We start from the raw sequence: 24490 nt of genomic DNA, 5'->3' as shown, positions 1-24490 counted from the left end.
CAACACTCTCGACGAAACAAATATCACTGCAGGTGTTGTTGAGTAAGAGTCAAAACACTGGTAAAAGTTACGTCGTAAAAATAAGACAGTATGAATTTTTTCATCATTTACAGATTTGTGAAAGAAGTTCCTTCTATTAACACCACAACTATTCTTCCGGACGTCACAACAAAAACAATGGAAAATAAGCAAATCATATCAATGTTAGCAAATGTCACTGTTATAACTCCTGTGGCAAATCAAACACTAAAAACAGAGTCTAAACAACCGCTACCCAAAAAAATAAGCTGCTGTTAATTAAAAATCTTCTCTGTTATGCTAAACAGGCAACTTGGTACGTCTTATGGAACAAAGATTACAAATTTCTGTTTTATTTCGTTGATTTGTTTTAAAATATTTGATGTTTACTTGCAACTAAAAGAGTTCAATTTAAAATAAATACTTTTTCAGTTTGAAACCTAAACCGACTCTTTGAATTTATTGAACATGGCAATTTTTCAAAATCATTTTCACATTCACATTCAAGGTATCATAAAATAGCGATAGATAGAGAGGTCATAGAGATTATACAATAGAAAAGCAATTTAACTTGAGCTTGAGAAGAGCAATTTGGTACAGTCGTCAACTCGAACGACTTAACAACATGCCCGTCATGGGTTCAAGCCACGTATAGATCGTGACCCCACACGTAGGACTGACTATCCTGCTACGGTAACAAAAAGTCACTGAAAGCCAAGCCCACTTCACTAATGGGTGGTTCAGGCAGACCTTGACCGGCATCGGTTGTTTTGCCAAAAGAAGAAGAAGAATTTAATTTATATCATTTTTCAAAGGAATAGTCTTTTCTGGTTGAATTATTTACAAACAACCATCATTTGTATACTGGCTGGATTGATGAATTAATCAAAATAACAACAAAAAGTAAGCATTGAAATGGTGTGGCATAAGTAAACAATGAAATAAGCAACGATTTTTAGTTTCATACTTTATTTTCGTTCTATCACAATTGATTGAATTGCGTTCTACCGATTACGCGATAACTCAATAGTGCTTATCGACGTTAACGTAGCTAGCGCCCGAGTATCCGTGGTGGACATGATGCTCCGGCACATGCACTGGGGCGTGAGCTGGGGCATGATGGACTGGAGCATGCACTGGAGCATGGACCGGATGGCTCGGGTGGTGAGCGTGTCCGACCTTTTTGACATCAGCCTCGAATCCGTTGTGACCGTCCGACTTGTAGTCAACCACGCGCTCGGTACCGTCGGCCTCGTGCAGCGTGTACTGTCCCTTGACGACATCACCATCGCGCACTTCCCACTGGGTCTTGTGGTCACCGGTGTGGGGATCCTTCACGCCATACTCGAACTTGTACTTCGGATGATCGTGGTAATCCTTGTGCTCGGGCACTCCATGGTACTGGGCCGAGGCGACGATAGCCAGACAGGCAATGAGGGCAAGGATCTGAAATAGGACCAAATGTGCTTAGTTGAGCCCGTTAAGCTACCAAAGGATCGGTAGATTCGTACCTTGAACATTATGAATGGTTTGAGGTAGTTGAGATGTGTTTACAAGAAGAAATCTGAAGATGAACTGATGAATATTCAGTAGCTGAGATGGTGCTTTATACCTGACACACTGCGAAGTTTTTCTTTGGTGCTCGTTCTCTTCAACACATTTCTTCGAATTTCACATACCATCTGCAATTATTTTGATTTTTCGCACCTTCAAACAAACGAGAAGCTGAAGGAAAATGTAAAAAAAAATGTTTGATGAAACTGTTTGCACAAAAGCTGAATTTGTATGAGAATGAAATATTTTGGTGTGAAGATAATGGTTGTCTGACTTGAAATGTAGTAGTTGGTAGTAGAGCATATATATTTATGTTTAAGGACATTGCTTTTTCATCGTTATTGTTGTATTGAGACAGCTTTCAAGGTAAAAGTCGGTTCCAAAGTGTATGGAAATATACAGTCACTTTTTGACAAATGATAACAAAATTCTTCAATATCAACTCAAGGGCCTAGGAATATTAGCAGTTTTTATCCAAAACAACAGTTTCACAAAGCATCATATAAGACGTGTTAAATACTTTATTAATTGTTCTTTCGAAGCGCAGTGCACTTGTTTTACAATGAAAGGGATGTTTTCGTTAGATCGTAGAAATTAGCTGCTTTTTTATAAAGTAACCATCAAAAATCCGATTTAATTCAAGATAATAAGCTGACTATATAGAATGCCACATTTCAATACAAAGCTTCACTTGTTATTTTTTGCTTGCTTAATGTAGATATTCGTAACTATAGTATGAACCGCAATGTGAGACCTCGATAATGACCCATATAATGAGTAGTAATGAATTGAATTATTAAAAAGAAAAGAAAAGAAAGAAGGACCTTAATGAATTTGCTGAGCTCAGACAAAACAAAAACAAAAAATAAGTTATGAATGATATGCGTCAACAGAACAAATATTTTCATAAAAGATATATTAAGAGTTCTTTATTCTTCGTACGTGTTTGATGCTACAATCGTTGCAATACAAACGATTGTCGTAAGTAAAGGCACCTACTTGTTTTTATCATCTGCGGCGGGCAAACCACGTTCAAACTGAACTTCTTATCCCAGCGATGGGCATAGTACAGCTCGCGAGCCGTATGCAGATCTTTGATTTTGAGATAGCGGCTCTAAAGCGTTCATACAATATTTAAAACTTTCACTCAGTTTTGCTGTCGATTAATCTATTTGGCTCTTTACATCAAACTCTACGAACATTTTTGTAGCATATGGCTCTTTCGGTGGCAAAGTTTGCCAATCGTTGACCTAGCCCATTCGTTTCTTTAAAACCGCCCACAACTTCATTAGCATAAGTTGATTGATTAGGAAATTTTAACGGCGTGCACCATTGAAACTGGCATAATGAATTAGCAGACGAAGGACCTTAAATGTAACAAAAGAATCATAAAAGTGATCAAAACACTAAAAACTTTCAACAGCATTATCGTTATTCTTTCTCGATTACATATGTTCAACAGTTAATTGTACCAAATCATGGATTATGTGTAAGGATTGTGCGACATAATGTTCAAATCAAATAAACAATTGTTAAGGATTGCATGTTCATACTGCGTTGCTTTTTGTTTATTAAATAACATTTTGGTTTGGTTCGTTTGCGTTCCGATGGTAATCACTTAGTAGTGCTTATCGACGTTAACGTAGCTGGCGCCAGAGTATCCGTGGTGGACATGATGCTCCGGCACATGCACTGGCGCGTGAGTTGGGGCATGATGGACTGGAGCATGGACCGGATGGCTCGGGTGGTGGGCGTGTCCGACCTTCTTGACATCAGCCTCGAATCCGTTGTGACCGTCCGACTTGTAGTCAACCACGCGCTCGGTACCGTCGGCCTCGTGCAGCGTGTACTGTCCCTTGACGACATCGCCATCGCGCACTTCCCACTGGGTCTTGTGGTCTCCGGTGTGAGGATCCTTCACGCCATACTCGAACTTGTACTTCGGATGATCGTGGTAATCCTTGTGCTCGGGCACTCCATGGTACTGGGCCGAGGCGACGATAGCCAGACAGGCAATGAGGGCAAGGATCTGAAAAAGAACCAAAGATGCTTAGTTGAGCTCGTTAAGCTACCAAAGGATCGGTAGATTCGTACCTTGAACATTATGAATGGTTTGAGGTAGTTGAGATGTGTTTACAAGAAGAAATCTGAAGATGAACTGATGAATATTCAGTAGCTGAGATGATGCTTTATACCTCACTCTCAGGGACTTTTTTCTTTGATGCTCGTTCTCTTCAATGCATTTCTTCGAATTACACATACCATTTGCAATTATTTTGGTTTATCGCAACATTCAAACAAACGGGGAGAAGAAGGAAAATGAAAAAAACAATTGCATGTTGATTAAATTGTATGTACTATAGCTTGAACCGTTTGAAAATGAATCATTTTGTTTGAAGATATCGTTGTTCTTTAAAAAAACTACTAGCTTGTTGTAGATGGTTGTCGATAACGATTTAGCTATCCATCTCTTCTTTTATAGACATGGTGTGTTAATACTTAGATAAAATACAAACAAATTCAAAGAAGTACATTGCACCAAATCCAAGAAATAGAGAAACAAGTCAAAGTTCGCCCTAGCAACGAATAGAAAAGGGAAAGCGCAATCTAGAGCGTAAGGTTCATTTGAGAGATTTGGTGAGAATAATGCTCGCAAAACAAGGCGATGTGACGACCATTACAAAAATCAAAACGAAGTCGATATGACTCTGAGTAGACGAACGATAATTAAGAGTACGGCAAGCCTCTGATTATGAGAGATGGTTACCATCTAACATTGGAGGATATTGGGCCAAACTAGCATATGTAAGAAGAAAAAGAATGCTGACACACCGAATGAATCAATTTCAGTATGAACCGGTTAATGATAGACGTCACCTTTCTTGGTTAAAAATGTTAAAAAAATGATTGAATATAGATTCTTTTTTTTATTTCAAACGTGTCAAGTATTTCGAAGTAAGTGATGTCTTCATTAGTATTACATAGCTATGTATACAATGGTGGACTATGATATTATCAACATAAAACCAAAATACATAACTCATAAATGTCTTAAGTTTGTTCACAAGCTCTCAGGTCCATTTTAAAAAATGAAGGTTTTATAGAAGCGTTTATCTGTAAGCTCTGGATAATGTATTGGCAAACACGAGACCGTCAACATAGCTTGAATGTAAAGAATTAATCAAATAAGGGACCCAAGTAACTCAAATCTTTCGACAACAATAACGTAAGTCTTTCCTAATTTCATATTCCCAACAGTTGAACCTAACAAGTCATGAATTATATTATATGAATTATATTATAATAATCATGCGAAAAATTATGTTTCATAATAATACAATGTGACAAATACAATGGCTTCTATGGTCGGGACAGATGGCTGAACAGGACTTTTAATTACTAATACCAACTATCTTCCTAATCATTGGGCTGATGATTGGGCAATGGATCGGCGGGGTTCTAGGGACAACAATCCAAACAATACAATAATGCTCAAGATAAATTAACAATTGTTAAGGTTTGCATGTTCATGCTGCAACTGTTGCTTTTTGTTTATTAAATCACATTTTGGTTTGGTTCGTTTGCGTTCCGATGGTAATCACTTAGTAGTGCTTATCGACGTTGACGTAGCTGGCACCCGAATATCCGTGGTGGACATGATGCTCCGGCACATGCACTGGGGCGTGAGCTGGGGCATGATGGACTGGAGCATGGACAGGATGGCTCGGATGGTGGGCGTGTCCGACCTTCTTGACATCAGCCTCGAATCCGTTGTGACCGTCCGACTTGTAGTCAACCACGCGCTCGGTACCGTCGGCCTCGTGCAGCGTGTACTGTCCCTTGACGACATCGCCATCGCGCACTTCCCACTGGGTCTTGTGGTCTCCGGTGTGGGGATCCTTCACGCCATACTCGAACTTGTACTTCGGATGATCGTGGTAATCCTTGTGCTCGGGCACTCCATGGTACTGGGCCGAGGCGACGATAGCCAGACAGGCAATGAGTGCAAGGATCTGAAATAGGACCAAATGTGCTTAGTTGAGCTCTTAAAGCCACTAAAGGATCGGTAGATTCGTACCTTGAACATTATGAATGGTTTGAGGTAGTTGAGATGTGTTTACGAGAAGAAATCTGAAGATGAACTGATGAATATTCAGTAGCTGAGATGGTGCTTTATACCTCACTCTCAGGGACTTTTTTCTTTGATGCTCGTTCTCTTCAATGCATTTCTTCGAATTACACATACCATCTGCAATTATTTTGGTTTTTCGCAACTTTAAAACAAACGGGGAGAAGAAGGAAAATGAAAAACAATTGCATTTTGAATCAATTGTATGTAATATGGCTTAAATCGTTTGAAAATGAATCATTTTGTTTGAAGATATCTTTGTTTAAAATAAAAAAAGCTTTAAAATAAAACTAGTATCTTAAAGCAGATGGTTTTAGATGTCGATTTAGCTCTTCATTTCTTCTTTTATAGACATGGTGTGATAAAACTAAGAAAAAATACAAGCAAATTATACCTGAAATGATATCAAAGTGGTCTCAGCAAGTGTTAGAAAATTGTTATACAATAAAATTGATAGTTTCATAAGTCAACGATCCTAAGCGTTCTTCAATCAAATTTACCAAAGACTCTGACATCGTATTCACCGCTTCAAAACGAAGTTCGTTATTCGCCAGTTCTATTCAATTATCATTACAGTAAGGAAATATATCAATGCTGACTCACCAAATGATTCAATTTGAATTATACATTATCAAATCAACCAATAAATCGCTGCTTTCGACAGTGATACAAGTAATGGATACAAATGAGCTAAAAGCAAGTGAGCAGATCCAATCCTGTAAGTACCATACTAAATGTAAAAAATACAATTTACTAACAGGAAACACCATCGGGTTTTCATAAACCAATTAAAGATAGACGTCACCAAGAAAATAAATGTTTAAAAAATGATTGAGTAAAGATTTTTTTTAATTTAAATGTTTCAAGCATTTCGAAGCAAGTGATATCTCCATATATTACATAGTTATGTCTACTCTGGCGGACTCAGGTCCATTTTCAAAAGTGAAGGTTTTATAGAGGCGTTTACCTGCAAGCTCGGGATAATGTATTGGCAAACACGAGACTGTCCACATAGCTTGAATGTAAAGAATTAATCAAATAAGGGACCCAAGTAACTCAAATCTTTCGACAACAATAACGTAAGTCTTTCCTAATTTCATATTCCCAACAGTTTAATATACAGGAACGAATGGAATATAATGAGAGGTAACAATTAAAGAAGTGGAAAGTGGAGTAGAAAATTCGCATACCACGTATAAGAAGATCTCTGCGTCCTTTTGCTGTGCGACGTATGAAACCAGTAATAGAGGGCAAATGGAAAGGGTAGGACGAGAAGGTGCATATTAGAAGAAAGACCATGGTGCGTCGACAAAGTGGAAATTATTTGAAACTATGGAGAATGATTGGGCAATGGATCGGCGGGATTCTAGGGACAACAATCCAAACAATACAATAATGCTCAAGTCAAATTAACAATTGTTGTTTGCATGTTCATACTGCAACTGTTGCTTTTTGTTTATTAAATCACATTTTGGTTTGGTTCGTTTGCGTTCCGGTGGTAATCACTTAGTAGTGCTTATCGACGTTGACGTAGCTGGCACCCGAGTATCCGTGGTGGACATGATGCTCCGGCACATGCACTGGGGCGTGAGTTGGGGCATGATGGACTGGAGCATGGACCGGATGGCTCGGGTGGTGGGCGTGTCCGACCTTCTTGACATCAGCCTCGAATCCGTTGTGACCGTCCGACTTGTAGTCAACCACGCGCTCGGTACCGTCGGCCTCGTGCAACGTGTACTGTCCCTTGACGACATCACCATCGCGCACTTCCCACTGGGTCTTGTGGTCACCGGTGTGGGGATCCTTTACGCCATACTCGAACTTGTACTTCGGATGATCGTGGTAATCCTTGTGCTCGGGCACTCCATGGTACTGGGCCGAGGCGACGATAGCCAGACAGGCAATGAGGGCGAGGATCTGAAAATAGACCAAATGTGGTTAGAAGAATTCCCTAAAGAAATTAAGTGTATTACTGGTTATAGTGTTATACCTTGAACATTTTGATGTGTTGTTTTTCTTATTTGCTTGTGTTGTGCACTTGTGCTCGTTGTGATAGCTCTTGATGAACTGATGATTGCTTTGTTTCGAATCGCGAATATGTATACCATTGTACTGTTGATGCACATTTTGTTCGTCTTTATTTTCAAATACATTTTCCATATGATCATCTCATTACTCCCACTGCAATGGTCGAATGTGTGTAAACATAGCGCTGCCGCCTGAACTTGAGCATCAAAATGATTCAATGCTCCAATGATCCACTTTCAGATCTATTTGCGTGCATGAGTTATTATCGTGTTTCGCTTTTCATCTGCTTGTTGTGTAATGATTAATGCCAATCCTTTCTCAACTTTCCTCTGTTTGTTGTTGTTTTTCATGTATGATGTACTTGCATTGCAGTTTTTAACAATAGCTCAGGGACACCACGCCAATTCTATGTATAATATGATAACCAGATTTTTTTTCATAATTTCAGCACGTGAGTGCTTCTGTTCATGATTAGAATTTCTCGTGACAAACGAACATGTTATTTAGATTGATAGTAGTTTATTTCGCCGGTCTTGTTTGGGCCGGTATCGTAGTACAGTCGTCAACACGTACAACTTAACATCAAGCTCGTCATAGGTTCAAGCCCCAAATGGACCGTGCCGCCATATGTAGGACTGGCTATCCTGCTATGGGGGGATCTATAAGTCACTGAAAGCCAAGCCCACAAGAAGAGTGGTACAGGCAGGACTTGACCGACAACGGTTGTTGAGCAAAGAGAAGAAGAAGAAGTAGTTTATTTGCTGAATAAAAAACATGCTACCACAGAAAATTTAAGAAGAAGAGAATGATTAATAAAATCATTCGACAAGCTCTTTATTTAATAATACTATTGTTAAACATTCAAACTGTTCATACTGTCAAAGAATTGTACAAAATGAGTCTTCTCTTTAGAATAGGAACATAATAGACATTTAGTGTATACCGGTGTATTATTTTACTCTTAACTATGATTAAACTATTAATTATCTTTTGTATTATTTAACTTATTTATCTAGTTTTTATAATCTTCCACAGTTGAATAAAGGAAGATCAAAACAGAAGAAAAGTGTCGAACAAACTAATGAGTTAAATGAAGTACAACAAGAGCCGAAGATAGGTGTGATCGGTCCACTAATGAAAAAAAAAAATAGATGAGTTTCGATGTAATGATTGTCACCAGACAGTTCAGGAAGGCATTGATGTGCGGTAAAGCAAAATTACTAGAATTTATAATTTATTAAAAAATTGCTATAGTAATTATTTTTGTCTCTACAAAGAGGTACATAAAGTGTTAATTAGCGAAATGCAAAAGCATTTTGTCACTTTAGAAAGGCTTACATTTGTGTGACCGCTAGGGGCCTCCACTCGTGTTAGTCCGCTACTGATAGCAGTGATATGGAATGAGAGGAAAGCGAGAGATAACACATTCATTTCAGGTGCCTTACCAAGGGAGGAATAATATTCATTGTAGTCGTCTGATGAATGCTGTCTGATGTTAATCATTTTTATGACCCTTGCTATCATTTAGCCACAAAAAAACGATCTGTTGATTTCAAGAAACTGTGATTATTTTCCTTTTCGTTTGGTGACTTGGGCATGGGCAGCAGTATGTCGTGCTGACATTACCGGGTAGTGAACCGTTCAAATTCTATTCTTTGACTTTAGGAATTCAATAAAAGCACTCATTGAAGCTTTAGAAATTTAGTCAGACTTAGTATACAGGGGCGGCCCCGTGGTACAGTCGTCAACTCGAACGACTCCATAATATGCCCGGTATGCACCGTCCAGTAAGGATTGACTATTCGGTTGTGAGGTAAATAATTAAGTCTCTAATACCTGTATAGGCCGTCATTTTGGCGTAGAACGTTACGCCAAATAGAAGAAGCCGATAGCTCAGTATGATTTTCGATGAATCCGACTAATAATCCCATTGAATTCAGAAGTCATGTTTGATTGAGCCAATGATCTCGGATTAGTATGTCCGATCGTGGCGTATGTTGCGGTCTTAAGCTACTTTTATTCTAATCACTAGGGTAAGTGACTGATTTTTTATGCTTGGTAAAATAAAATAAGGTGCCTCAAAAACGCATGTGTATCGTTTTTTAGTTCATTTTGGGTGAAAAAAAGGAAGTAACAATGCAAGTGTCTAGACCTGTTTTGAATTAGAGTTCTGAACCGCTGCCCTAAATTACTTCATCAATAAATAATGATTAGTCGATAGCGACCTGGACGTTAACCTTTATAAACGATTGTTGTGATATTTAATTGTGTATCAACGTTCGACGGATCATTAACTTCAATCACAGATAGGTTTATTATAAAAAGAGCACGAGGCAGTTTGCAATCAGCCAGCCAGAGCCAGTTCGGTTCGCGTGGCTTTTCGCAACAGTGTTTGCAGTAACGATAATAAATAATCTTTTCCTACAGAATCGCGTCTAGTTAATCTCAAGTGGGTTTAACTCCCAGTCAGCCGTGAGCAGTATCGACACCGCAACATCTGCCGGCGACGGAGTGACGGAGGTGAACAGTTGATCGGGGGTGCGGTTTTAGTGCTGCTTCCAAACCTTGGCGTAGCTGGTGGCACCCTTGCCGTAGTAATCTCCGGTGGCGTACGCTCCCGCGTAGTTGCCAATGTAGCCGTAGGCGTTGTGCTGCTTAACCGGCTCGGGATGGGTGGCGTGGCCGAACTTCTTCACGACCGCGTTGAATCCGTTGTGGTCATCCGACGTATACTCGACGACACGGGTCGTACCGTCGGCTTCCTTCAGCATGTATCCACCTGTGGGACAGGGCAGGAGCAGGATGTGCGGGATTAGAACAAATGCACAACATAACCTGAAGAATCGGAGCCCATTCTAAGTACATACCCTTGACAACATCACCATCACGGAATTCCCACTGCTTCTTGTGGTCGCCGGTGTGTGGATCATCGACACCGTACTCGAAGCTGTACTTCGGGTACGCGTTGTACTCGTCGTACTTCTTGGCGTAACCCGATTCGTACTGGCCATACTGGTAGTTATCATACAGATGAGAACCGTGCTTGCCACCGTACAGGGAGCTATAGTCGTTGCCCTCGCTGTAGCTGGTGGCCGGAGCTTCATGATGATGGTACTCGTGTGCCTCACCGATGTACTTATCGTTGCTCAGCACGAGCTGCGGCTCGTGGTGATGATCCTGCAGCAGCTCAACCGGATAGTGCACGGCCAGCTGCGGTTCTTGCGCATGATGCACATGCTCCAGCACGTGATGATGCTGCTCCGGGACGTGATGGTGCTTCGTCACGAAAGCGTACTGGGCTGGTTCTACTGGAGCCGACTGGACAGCCGTCGCTGCCAGGATGGCAATAGCGGACACAAACTATCGTTTGGAATAAATTGAAGTAACAGATAGGCGTTAGAACTTGGGTTCTTTTGGGAATCTGGATGATGTAAAGGACTCAAGAATAGAAACTAGATGTTTAGCTAGAAGCACTTATTGTTATGTGTGCACTTTTCGGGTCTATTTTGATCATGTTTAAGTTCACTGGCACAGATATTATATTGTTAATCCAATTATTAAGAACTTTAGGCTCAACATTACAAAAACTTCCACAGTAACCTAGAACTAGCTCATATCTTGCACCAAGTCACTCAGAAAACTCACTCGCAACATGGTATTATAACACTGGCTCAACGAGTTTCACTTTCTGCACTGAGGAACTGCTGTTACTGCTGCTGCTGCTTCTGCTGCTGCTCCGGAACTGCTAGGTCTGTACCTTTGCACACTAAACTGCTCGTCTGATGGTGTTCTGTGCCCGACCGTACGGTTTTATAACGGCTGAAGCACTTTTTTCCCATCCATACCCTCCGCAAGAAGTTTCGAATGAAAACACCTCTAAACGCACTGCAGCAGCAACACCGCAGCTAGTGCACCGTGCGCCATTGATTCTCGAGGACACATCCACCACCCCACGCCGGGTGTGTCCTCCGCCGCCAGGCCTACTACATCGCGCTTCGGTTCAAAGAACTTTAAAACGGACATCAGCGGCAATTAATTGAAACACGAAGGCGTTGTGAAGTTGCAGTGGCAAATGGGTGGTATCGCACGAGGTTCTCGCACCATGGCTCATGGGTAAAGAAACCTCCCCCCCGTTGGTGGCCATAAAAGTTAACAACACCTCTAAAAGTGTGCCCCCATACCCTGGGCAGCGAGTGCGCACAATGGATGTCTTCGACGGTTGGCGCCATTTTCCAACACTTTTCTAGTGAACTCGTGGAGTTCAGAGAGACAAACAACGAACGAACAACAACACCAAAAAAAAAAAAGGAAACTGAAAACCATGAAGAACTACGTCACTGTGTCAGTCGGGCGCATTGGATACGGTGCGTGAAGACATTGAGATTAATTTTTTCCACTTCCAGTGCGGCGATGGAAGTAGGGTGGTTGTCGGTGGTGAAAAGCACTTCACGCATGCATTGGGTGTTGGGTGGGTGTGGAATAATGATCTTCAAGTGTGCGGGTGGTAAAGGTAACCTATGTCGCACGGACCGGCTCAAAGTGCTCCGAAAAGGAGGCTTTTGTTGACGGAGGAAAAATCGAACGAAACCGTAACTACAGCCAGCGGGCTAATTAACCTACCCCATTAGTGTACGGATCAGAGCACGAGTCCGAAAAGCTCAGGTTTTTTTTGTTCGCTTCCGAACAACGTTAACCGCGGGAACTGCGGCATTACGACACGTGCAGTGTGCGCGTGTGTGAGGGCACGGTTCAGGGGTAGTTGTTTTGAATTGCTCTACGCAGCTGTGCGGTGTCCGTGTTGCAAGCATTAGCATACGCTGAGTGAATTCACATCGCAAAAAAAAATCTAGCCCATAAAAACAGATTGCCAAAAATGAGCTTGCAAAAATGCATAAACAACACCAGATATGCAACGTGCACGCGCGTGTATCTACATGCATGCGTTCGCAGTCGTGCGCAGCAGTTTTCCGATGCATTGAGGCATGTGAAGGGTTAATTAGTACCGGTGACCGGAGCGTTTAATTGAGCGACATTCTGAACTGGGAGCGTTTACGAGCGTTGCGTGCTTTGATTTGTGTGTCACTCGGGCAGGACAGGAATGTTACAGCTAAGCTGACAGACGGACATCGATGCGGTACGTAACATAGGAAATGGTATGCAGTGATCTTGACCACGATTGCCTGAGGTAATAGAAGGGTTAAGGGTTTGGGAGGTAATAAATTGCTTTAATTAGTGTCAATTTTTGATTTGATGTTCCAGTTCGATGGAGTTGTTTAAAAGCTTCAGAAACTTCCAAACGAAAAAGGAAGTTGTTGGCTGTTTCACACCTCATCTTATCACTGTCCCAAATCAACGGTGATCTTTATCGTTTCGTTATGATGCACGCGATGCATGAGTAATGATGGGAAGGATTAAAATTATCAATCGTTTTATTGATCTCCGACTGGCCATAAATATGTCTTCTGATTGACGTATTCCGGCATTGCATAACTAAACGGTCAGGTACCATGATGAACTCAATCGGCCAGTTGCATAAATTGATTAAGGCATTATTGGGATTGGTTTTCAGTTGTATTAGGCATGATAGAAAACGATCATTATCTGCTGCTTTTTAGCCGTTGGGGTCAATAAAATGCGGGGACAAAAAATAATAATTATCAACCCGCTGTGCCTAACGCTGCGCCCGGAAATGCGTCCGTCAACGCAACGTTAGTTATGGCCCACGGAGATCCGAAACCTGTCCATAGCTCGTAAACCACCGCTTTCCCATCCGTTGTAGGCGAACAGGTGCAGTTTTTGTTTGGCTGTAGCCGTGCAAGATTGAGACGTTTTACGGTGCGGTATCGAAATGGTTCGGTTGAAATATGTGAGTTTGTTAGGCAACTTCCAACTGTCAAAGGTGTGATAGTTCAATTATTTTATTTAGCTTTAATGGGTTGTATAATGTCGGTTATTTTATACATTGAACATATGTTATGAAAAACTACAACCTAATGCAAAAACAATAAATTGAAATTCATCTTCATCTTCAACAAAGTGTCCATGTCTAATAGCAAGGTTAGGGAAAATTGGATCAAAAATTAAATCAGATCAGTCAGGTGTAAAAGAACCGATCGACAGTAATTGCGACCTGATCAATCAACCATCTCGCGTTATTCTAGCTCCAACATTATGCAATCCTTTTGCTCACGTTCTACGCATGCACTCCATATGCTGTAATGCTTTCAAGTCCAACCTCACCACGGTCAGCCTTTCTCATCTCATTTCGTTTTGATTCGATCGATCATCGGCGGCCTACAACAAAAAATTGAAATCCACACTTCACTGTCTGAAACGCTCTTTTTTTCGCTAGACATAGACTCTCATGATGAAAGTTGGGTGTCGTACCATGAGCAGCGGCACCAATTTTCAATGTTTCAGTTTTCAAGGCAAACGGCTAGAAAAGCGAAGAGAAGGAAAAACTTTGTCACCTAGGCTATGGTATGTGGCATGGAGCGGCTTCAAGGTGATGATGGGTGGTTGATTTATTGGTGACGCGTGTGTGCTGTTGGTGGACTGGAAAACATTTGTTTGAAGAAGAGATTTATTGTAGCATCGAACATAAAATAATCGAATGAAACATAAGTAAACGCATTTCAATATGGGGTGGTGTATTCTGAAATTGATCAGTTTGTAGCTTATCATCTAAATCGTCTCATTTCAGATTGACTGGTGCCGTGACCAGGATTTCTCAGTGAAAACACTTCAAATGCTCGGTGTACTCAAATAGAAAAACCCTTTACCTACTCTCCCATATGAAGAAATTTTAGGTACATTACATCAACAGAGATGATTTGCATGAACAAGCGTTATCGGCAAGCGTTACGATAACACCGATCGCTTCAATCGCTTCGCGCAAGATATTTCACTCGTTGCGCTCGTGTGCTGTGTTTATTCGGCCGATAAAACGAAAGAAGGAAAAAAAAACTCCCGAGAAACTCTCGCAATACTGCCATTCCAACACCTGTGTTCGATTATGTTTGCAATGGTTAACATTGTTTGCGCTTCAAAAATTATCCCTTGCCCTGGGTCCACTTTGTCATCGACAGTGGCGAGAATTTGTACCGCAGCGCACCCAACGGCCGCGGGAAGGGAGATAGGAAAATTGACCAAACTTTGCCGGCCAATCTCGTGAAGCAATGCTCGTGCTAAGAGCACGAGCATGTGAGCATTCCATCGGGCGGATGGGGGTAGGTATCTCCACGTAAATACGGGTACTTATCGAAATGAGTTCAGGCGCACAAGCGCAGCATTTGCGTCGTAGCTCGATGCTCGATTAGCGTAACATGACAAAGGTAACACTGGCAGCGAAGAGAAGAAAAAAATCGTTAAACATATGATTCACTCCCTTTGGGTTCGCTGCAGAGGGCTCCGGTGTGGCAAAGAGTGGCAGAAAAAAAGCTGCAACAGATGTTTTATGCTCTTGTTTGGGGGCCACTAGGCCACTAGGGTGGCAATATTGGAGGGTTTTTATTATGAGTCGGGACACAGACACTCTTAGATGTGTGTGTATGTGGTCGTGTGGTTTTTTATGCTTTTTTTCCACCAAAACCATCCTTTCCTGCTGAGACTGTTGTGCAGGGTAGAAACGAATGCTGCACTCTTAGATGCACACATACAACCATCACAAACGCGTATGCACGGACGTGTGACACTCGGGAAACGGTTTCGTGATTTTCGCCGTAAAGCGGTGGCCTACTACGATTGCCCCATGCAGAAAGAGCAGCAGCCGCGGTCGTTTGGGCCCGCATTGGGCAAGCAAGGGCTGTTCCGTGTTATGGATCAATCGTAAAAAAGGCCTTAATTGCTGCATCGGTTTGTGGGCTGATTGATCGGTTTATTTCGTTATGAATGTGCTGACCGCCGCCAGGCACGCCGCTGTGTCCTAGTGGGGGGTGTATGCGTGTTTTTTTTTGGGACCGATTTTCCACAATCCAAAACAGATGACACTTTAATAACTGTTTAGCTGGAGCGACTGGCGCACGATAATGGTGGTGGTTAATTTTCTCGAGCATACAATTAAAATTTTTCTCAAATTGATTTCTAGCCTTTTGGGTAGGGATAGGGACGTAGCGTTGCGTAGGGCGAATGAAATTGAGAGTTCCATCTCAATCGCTGATCAATCTGGTGGCAATGCGTGCGTGCATGCGTGCGGTGTTGCGTATTACGGTAGCATGCTTATTAGTTTTGGAGGTTTTTGTTGATGAAATGTGTGAGACCTACTTAGCTGAAAAGGAATGATTATTGGGTGGGAAAAAACGGATTACATCGAGCCCTATCAGATGGGTTTGTATTTTGATTGATTTATTGGTGATGGAAAATCAGAATAATTTGAAGCAATTGGCAAATACTAAAAGGATTCGTCGAATAACACCCTTACTTTTAATAATATTTTTAATTATAATGCAATCTTTCTTTTCTTCAAAATGGTAGAATAAATTCCATGAAAATTTTCCAAACTTGCACAGGAAAACATGAGATACAAAAAATAACCCCAAGCTATGGAAATCTTCGTTTCAATATCAAATACATGAGTGAAAAATTATTTTCTTTCAATAAAGCTATACTCAAGAGAAACCAGGATAAATGTTGCATTGTAGATGTTGATGTTTATTATCAGGAATTTATTGAAAGATAAAGTCAAACTATAGTGCTCTGTGTATTTGTGTGATTTTTAAAACAAATATTGCATATATTTTATTATTCTCTAAAGTAGCTCTGCTTTACATTGAAATTCATGTTTGATATAAGTTGTTGTTTTTAATTTCTTTGTTTTGTGTTAATTTTTTATTAGAAACTAAAAAACGACTTGATGTAAATTTGAATATTCTATGAAATAAAGTAAGTTTGTCTGAGAATGACATAAACAAACTAGCATGAAGTTTAATACATTGACAAGAAAAGAATAAAAAGGTACCTAAACGATTTTTTGGACCAAGAAGTAATTTTCTAATAAAGTTGCTTATGGTATACAAACTCTAAAAAGTCCTCTCCCATTAAATGTACTGCTTACAAGGGCTTGACTAAATAATCCTTTCCAATTCGAACCTCCCTTTTAAGCAAATGCTTTGCATATTTTGCTCAAACGAAAAAAAAAACCTGCATCGCCACTGGGCAGTCAATGGGCCCGGTTAATTTAATTCGCGGAAACAATCGCCCGTCGGACGCGTGCCTGATGCGGTGTGCTACCGTTTGCTGCTGCCCGTCTACAGTGATCTTCGAGTGGGAGGGTAGGGGCCGGTGCACACCAACGACTGACCTACTTCTGAGCGGTGTTGAAGCCTGCCTCAACGAGCGGGAGCCACGATGGAAAGCAAAAGTGGCTGAAGCCTTCACGATTGATGCAATAAGCGTGCGCGAATGAAGCTGAAAGTGAGGAAAATTATGTTGAACTTGAATTCGGCGCTGCGCAGGCTGCTGCGCTTACCTGCGCACACGGCGGTATTGCGGGCGGGTGCTATTAGTTTGCTTTTGCTCCACTCGTGGTCCTACTTTCTGCTCCACTCTCCATTTTGCGCATTATGTTTTGCCTCAGAGCACGTACGCCTTCTACGTGTCGCCTCAGCGACGACTGACGTAGCCCACATACGTGTGTGATGGCTCTCGTTGCTGTCAAGAGGCTGCGCTTAGGATTGGCGCCAGCCACAGTTTATTTGTTTATGATTAATGAGAGTGAGAGTTTTCCCCCTGCTGCTGCTGGTTGAGGGAGGCACACGCGCTGGACCGTTGGCCGGGCCACTTTTCTTATATCAGACCCTACGGCGTTGAGTATTCGTGTGATGATTGTTTTCCCGAAGATGAACAACAATAAAACCGGACCGGGATGCCCGGTGTGCAACTACCTGATCGGGACGGCTTGCGGTTGTGTAACGTTCACTTCCCAATTGAGCTGGCTTTTGAATTGGGTTGAAATAACGGATTATGTGACACCGCAGCGGAGTGCTGTGTTTTCTGAAGGATAAGTCGCAAGGCTCGTTTGTTTGAATTAGTGTTACATTGTAGGAGTTATTGATGGAGGCATTTCAATGAGTCGGCGGCTTAAGGAGAGAAATGTTTGTTATGTTTTGACTGTGAATCAAAGCACAACCTGAACGAAAAATAAAGATACATATTAAAGAAGCTCAAAGCGAAACACATAAACTAAAAAGATCAACAACTATTTCAGCTCAAAAACTAGTTTGGCTGTCATAAGTACGACTTAATATTTCATCAATACTGAGGCATTTTTTATAATTTCCCTTTTTTTAACACGCTAAGAAATATGAGTCGGAAGTATTCAATGGTTCAAAAATTTAGTATATTTACATTGCAAACACTTGAAGCGCTTACAGCGTACAATGATTAATTTTTATTCTAAAAATTAGGTTTATGTGTATTTTTTATCTATAAGAAATGGCATCGAGTACATTGGCTAAGGTAGATATTTTATTAGTAATAGTATAATATCTTTTAGATCCTTTTGTAAGAAATTCTTTTGCTATTGAACTTGAAAAAAAAATTGGAGAAATATTTAATTTTTATTTTTATCCCAAGCAAAAATGTAAGTAGACTGCTCCCTTAAAATTGTACGAAAGCTTGTGCTACCTCACCCCAAAGCTTTTGTCCGACATGTTTCCACAAGCTCGCTCTGCTATAAAACCCTAGCCACAAAATTGAAGATTTCCGACGTCGTGTGGACGTCGTGTGGACGTCCACCCGACGTCCACACGACGTCCGGTTTAAGAGGTTACTCGACCAAGCGAACTTTTTTAGACGGGTTTTATGGCAAAAATTGTGGCGGATTTCCCAGGGTTGTTGTATCGAATAGCAGCCACAAAAAAAAATTATGGATGGCTAGAAAAAAATGAATCTTGTTCTCCCCCTTACTCCTTCCTGGTCGGTAGTTGCGATCACACCAGCTGTTCATATGATGGTGGTGGGAGTGATATCGCTTATCTGCTGTCTTCTTTATCCGTTCTACCAGATCATACGCGTTTTCAGTGACGTCCTTCCCCACCTCCTTCGTTTTCCCAGCAGTTATTGGCGAATGCTTGACCTTGTGTGAGCGCGCTTGACTTGTGGTTATTGTTTTTTTCCTTCCCGTTTTTTTTGGCTGCTGATGCATTGCGCGTTGGCTAGAGCGCCGTCGTTCGAATCTGGATTTGATCAACGCGCAAGTTGTCGTGTGGATGGAATCGATTTACCGTTCGAGCTATTTTCCGAACCGAATGAATGCATGCTTCGTACTGGTTTTATGTTATTTGTTAGTGTAGTTAGTTGCACTTGTGCAAAAAAAAAAATAATTCAAACAAAAGATCACTCAATGCACTAGTCCGCTCAAGTTAAGCCAACCAATGCTTAGTTAAAGCCAAAGGAAGGTCAAATATTAAAATGAGGGATAGCATTGAACACATATTGTCTTTCCATTATTTTTTCTTTAATAATGTACAAACTCTCTAATCTTCTCCCACCCCTCCTCCCTTCCTCTCTTCCTCCCACGGATTGAAGGTTAGGATTTACCCACCATGGTGTACCCTTTTAATCCTAATTACCGGGGTCTACTGTTCGGAAGAGAAACAGTAACACCTCTCGCTCGATGCTGTAAGCGAGGAGCGAACCGCCCCGGCTTGGCCTCGCTCGCTTTGCCCTGCTTGCTCCAACTCTCGCCTGACGCAGGATGCGTAAGTGGCGTTTATGCTGCATGCATAGTCGATAGCACTGCGGCTGCGCTCGAGGATTGGCTGTGGCGACTGGCTCCCGGGAGCCTCAATTGCCGGTGATGCAGCCGGTCCTTTCACTCGCAAAGCTGCTCCACGCGCCCCCGCATTTTATGGATGGCTTGGCTGGATTTGGCTGCCCCTCGTTGTCGTACTACCCGAACACAACACAACAACATGACCGTCCTGCGTTCAAGCCCCGTTTGATCCTAATGGCCCAGGAGTGCGTATCTCGCTAGGGGTAAAACAATTAGTAACAGGTCACGTCAACTCGCACGACTTAGCAACATGCTCGCCATGAGTTCAAGCCTCGTATGGACGTCTATCGTAGCAAACGGTTAACTATCCGGCATGACCGCGTAGGTCGTTGCGCCAAGAAGAAGAAAGAAGTGGCTGAGGCAGGCAGAAAAGCAATGGTTACTGTGTCAAATAAGAAAAAGATGAAGAAGCTTTGTACGATCCGCAGCTCATAAGATAGATGTGGACAATGTGGACAATACAGAAGGAAGAAAATCGACTTAAAAAATGCATGTTGTTCCCTTCCTGTATGTCCTCCCCGTTCTTGTATGCTCCGTCCAGTTCGCTTCGCTCTCGTCCCCCTTTGTTTAGAACCCATCGTCGCTTCGGAACAGTAAACGCTACTACACGCAATCACCGCTTTCATCTTCTCATCTCACCTCTTCGACTATCACCCTTCCTGCTCCTCCGCTCCCTTCCGCTCTGGTTAGTTCCCCATTTATTTACTCCCTTTCTCCTTCTTTCCTTCCCATTCCTTTTCTTTCGTATTGCTGTTCAATAATGCTAGTATAGTTTAGAATAACAAATTTAAACTGTATTTGCCGTAAGCCTTAAGGCAAACAATAGTGAGGTGCGGGCAGGGGCGGATTAACCAGAGGCCAAACCAAACTAAGCGCCCGCGTGGGGCCCCGCGGAAAAGATCCAGCGTAATCCTTCTCTGTCGGAACCATCCGTAAACGATCCAGTTCATTTGTGTCGGCTCGAACTCGTTGCACCCACGGGTCGGACTGGCGCCTGCCGAACTACCTAGCGCACTCGCTGACCACATACTAGCGCTTCATCGGAACCACTTGGGCGATTGCAGCCCGTGGCCGATAAGACCCCACAGTTCCCTGCCATCTCCCTGCTCTCTTTGTTCTACAGGGGATTTCGCCATCCCCCACGTACCGAGGCCGCGTGCGGCATTGCAAGCTCATAGCCTCCCGCTTTTCTTCTTCTTCTTCTTTGACATAACGAACAATGCTGTAGACAGCGCTGAAACGACTTCTTAACCTTACTCAAATCACGTTATCGAATAGTCGGTTCTTTCTATCCGGGAAATGGTCCGGATAAGAATCGATCTCGTCTGGCCTCGTAGGAACCGGTCTCATCACAGCATGCGTTCAATGAGTCGGGGCGCTGGTCGAAGAGAGCACCAGAGTGACGATGAAAAGATTGCAGCAGATTGCCGTTTGGTTTAAAGGGTATACAATATGCGGAATTTAATTGTTGCTCGACCCCATAAAAGGTTTACCAAAATATGTCCCAAATCTACAAACATCATAATACTGTGTTTGTGGTTGTGTTAGTCACAAAACGCTTTAGGTGCAGTGTGGCACATAAACGTGCACGAATTGGTACATCATTTGGTGTGCCAGAGCCATTACATCTAACAATTTACCCTTTAACTAACTTAACTTCCTTTAACGCATCAAGAGGATTCGCAGCCAATGTCACACACGGGAAAAACAAGGACAAAGAAAACTCCCTCACGTGCGAGAAAGAGCAGCAACAACCACAGATTTGCGCCAATAACTTGGTGAGAAAGCGACGGGACATCATCGCCTGTGAGTGAGAGTGAAACAGAAGTCATAACCATAATCTTCCCACCCATAATCAACAACCATAATTCGTTTGTGTGTGTTCGCCCCATACAAATGGTATAATTTTTATTTTCGCTTGGTCGAAAATCGCGGCGAAAACCCGATTTTGCGGCTGGGGAATGTACTAACTCCTTCTGAAAAGCTTTAAAAGCTCTCCACTGCACCAAAAGCTTTGCTACCCGTTCCACCACCCCTAGCCACAAAATTGAAGATTTCCGACGTCGTGTGGACGTCGTGTGGACGTCCACCCGACGTCCACACGACGTCCGGTTTAAGAGGTTACTCGACCAAGCGAACTTTTTTAGACGGGTTTTATGGCAAAAATTGTGGCGGATTTCCCAGGGTTGTTGTATCGAATAGCAGCCACAAAAAAAAATTATGGATGGCTAGAAAAAAATGAATCTTGTTCTCCCCCTTACTCCTTCCTGGTCGGTAGTTGCGATCACACCAGCTGTTCATATGATGGTGGTGGGAGTGATATCGCTTATCTGCTGTCTTCTTTATCCGTTCTACCAGATCATACGCGTTTTCAGTGACGTCCTTCCCCACCTCCTTCGTTTTCCCAGCAGTTATTGGCGAATGCTTGACCTTGTGTGAGCGCGCTTGACTTGTGGTTATTGTTTTTTTCCTTCCCGTTTTTTTTGGCTGCTGATGCATTGCGCGTTGGCTAGAGCGCCGTCGTTCGAATCTGGATTTGATCAACGCGCAAGTTGTCGTGTGGATGGAATCGATTTACCGTTCGAGCTATTTTCCGAACCGAATGAATGCATGCTTCGTACTGGTTTTATGTTATTTGTTAGTGTAGTTAGTTGCACTTGTGCAAAAAAAAAAATAATTCAAACAAAAGATCACTCAATGCACTAGTCCGCTCAAGTTAAGCCAACCAATGCTTAGTTAAAGCCAAAGGAAGGTCAAATATTAAAATGAGGGATAGCATTGAACACATATTGTCTTTCCATTATTTTTTCTTTAATAATGTACAAACTCTCTAATCTTCTCCCACCCCTCCTCCCTTCCTCTCTTCCTCCCACGGATTGAAGGTTAGGATTTACCCACCATGGTGTACCCTTTTAATCCTAATTACCGGGGTCTACTGTTCGGAAGAGAAACAGTAACACCTCTCGCTCGATGCTGTAAGCGAGGAGCGAACCGCCCCGGCTTGGCCTCGCTCGCTTTGCCCTGCTTGCTCCAACTCTCGCCTGACGCAGGATGCGTAAGTGGCGTTTATGCTGCATGCATAGTCGATAGCACTGCGGCTGCGCTCGAGGATTGGCTGTGGCGACTGGCTCCCGGGAGCCTCAATTGCCGGTGATGCAGCCGGTCCTTTCACTCGCAAAGCTGCTCCACGCGCCCCCGCATTTTATGGATGGCTTGGCTGGATTTGGCTGCCCCTCGTTGTCGTACTACCCGAACACAACACAACAACATGACCGTCCTGCGTTCAAGCCCCGTTTGATCCTAATGGCCCAGGAGTGCGTATCTCGCTAGGGGTAAAACAATTAGTAACAGGTCACGTCAACTCGCACGACTTAGCAACATGCTCGCCATGAGTTCAAGCCTCGTATGGACGTCTATCGTAGCAAACGGTTAACTATCCGGCATGACCGCGTAGGTCGTTGCGCCAAGAAGAAGAAAGAAGTGGCTGAGGCAGGCAGAAAAGCAATGGTTACTGTGTCAAATAAGAAAAAGATGAAGAAGCTTTGTACGATCCGCAGCTCATAAGATAGATGTGGACAATGTGGACAATACAGAAGGAAGAAAATCGACTTAAAAAATGCATGTTGTTCCCTTCCTGTATGTCCTCCCCGTTCTTGTATGCTCCGTCCAGTTCGCTTCGCTCTCGTCCCCCTTTGTTTAGAACCCATCGTCGCTTCGGAACAGTAAACGCTACTACACGCAATCACCGCTTTCATCTTCTCATCTCACCTCTTCGACTATCACCCTTCCTGCTCCTCCGCTCCCTTCCGCTCTGGTTAGTTCCCCATTTATTTACTCCCTTTCTCCTTCTTTCCTTCCCATTCCTTTTCTTTCGTATTGCTGTTCAATAATGCTAGTATAGTTTAGAATAACAAATTTAAACTGTATTTGCCGTAAGCCTTAAGGCAAACAATAGTGAGGTGCGGGCAGGGGCGGATTAACCAGAGGCCAAACCAAACTAAGCGCCCGCGTGGGGCCCCGCGGAAAAGATCCAGCGTAATCCTTCTCTGTCGGAACCATCCGTAAACGATCCAGTTCATTTGTGTCGGCTCGAACTCGTTGCACCCACGGGTCGGACTGGCGCCTGCCGAACTACCTAGCGCACTCGCTGACCACATACTAGCGCTTCATCGGAACCACTTGGGCGATTGCAGCCCGTGGCCGATAAGACCCCACAGTTCCCTGCCATCTCCCTGCTCTCTTTGTTCTACAGGGGATTTCGCCATCCCCCACGTACCGAGGCCGCGTGCGGCATTGCAAGCTCATAGCCTCCCGCTTTTCTTCTTCTTCTTCTTTGACATAACGAACAATGCTGTAGACAGCGCTGAAACGACTTCTTAACCTTACTCAAATCACGTTATCGAATAGTCGGTTCTTTCTATCCGGGAAATGGTCCGGATAAGAATCGATCTCGTCTGGCCTCGTAGGAACCGGTCTCATCACAGCATGCGTTCAATGAGTCGGGGCGCTGGTCGAAGAGAGCACCAGAGTGACGATGAAAAGATTGCAGCAGATTGCCGTTTGGTTTAAAGGGTATACAATATGCGGAATTTAATTGTTGCTCGACCCCATAAAAGGTTTACCAAAATATGTCCCAAATCTACAAACATCATAATACTGTGTTTGTGGTTGTGTTAGTCACAAAACGCTTTAGGTGCAGTGTGGCACATAAACGTGCACGAATTGGTACATCATTTGGTGTGCCAGAGCCATTACATCTAACAATTTACCCTTTAACTAACTTAACTTCCTTTAACGCATCAAGAGGATTCGCAGCCAATGTCACACACGGGAAAAACAAGGACAAAGAAAACTCCCTCACGTGCGAGAAAGAGCAGCAACAACCACAGATTTGCGCCAATAACTTGGTGAGAAAGCGACGGGACATCATCGCCTGTGAGTGAGAGTGAAACAGAAGTCATAACCATAATCTTCCCACCCATAATCAA

General features: G+C 42.8%; 4 protein-coding genes across 4 annotated transcripts; all 4 read right to left on the bottom strand.

Annotated features, from left to right (window-relative positions):
- Positions 1–1041: 1041 nt before the first annotated feature.
- On the bottom strand, positions 1042–1538 carry LOC120961401 (cuticle protein 7-like). The gene is made up of 2 exons (XM_040385114.2): positions 1530–1538; positions 1042–1464 (listed from the first exon to the last, which is right to left on the bottom strand). Exons 1-2 carry the CDS (start codon positions 1536–1538, stop codon positions 1042–1044), a joined length of 432 nt encoding a protein of 143 aa, XP_040241048.2.
- Positions 1539–3101: 1563 nt separating this feature from the next.
- LOC120947435 (cuticle protein 7-like) lies at positions 3102–3766 on the bottom strand. The gene is made up of 2 exons (XM_049605968.1): positions 3667–3766; positions 3102–3601 (listed from the first exon to the last, which is right to left on the bottom strand). The coding sequence occupies exons 1-2, from the start codon at positions 3673–3675 to the stop codon at positions 3191–3193; spliced, it is 420 nt and encodes a 139-aa protein (XP_049461925.1). The 5' UTR covers positions 3676–3766; the 3' UTR covers positions 3102–3190.
- Positions 3767–4993: 1227 nt separating this feature from the next.
- LOC120961400 (histidine-rich protein PFHRP-II-like) lies at positions 4994–7900 on the bottom strand. The gene is made up of 4 exons (XM_049611192.1): positions 7692–7900; positions 7214–7618; positions 5651–5686; positions 4994–5585 (listed from the first exon to the last, which is right to left on the bottom strand). Exons 1-4 carry the CDS (start codon positions 7698–7700, stop codon positions 5175–5177), a joined length of 861 nt encoding a protein of 286 aa, XP_049467149.1. The 5' UTR covers positions 7701–7900; the 3' UTR covers positions 4994–5174.
- Positions 7901–10019: 2119 nt separating this feature from the next.
- Positions 10020–11475, bottom strand: LOC120947431 (uncharacterized). The gene is made up of 3 exons (XM_040362757.2): positions 11375–11475; positions 10597–11089; positions 10020–10508 (listed from the first exon to the last, which is right to left on the bottom strand). Exons 1-3 carry the CDS (start codon positions 11381–11383, stop codon positions 10276–10278), a joined length of 735 nt encoding a protein of 244 aa, XP_040218691.2. The 5' UTR covers positions 11384–11475; the 3' UTR covers positions 10020–10275.
- Positions 11476–24490: the final 13015 nt, after the last annotated feature.

The sequence above is a fragment of the Anopheles coluzzii genome, chromosome 2 (assembly GCF_943734685.1).
Source record: "Anopheles coluzzii chromosome 2, AcolN3, whole genome shotgun sequence".
NCBI classification, from domain to species: Eukaryota; Metazoa; Arthropoda; class Insecta; order Diptera; family Culicidae; genus Anopheles; species Anopheles coluzzii.
This window is presented reverse-complemented; position numbering and strand designations above follow the sequence as displayed.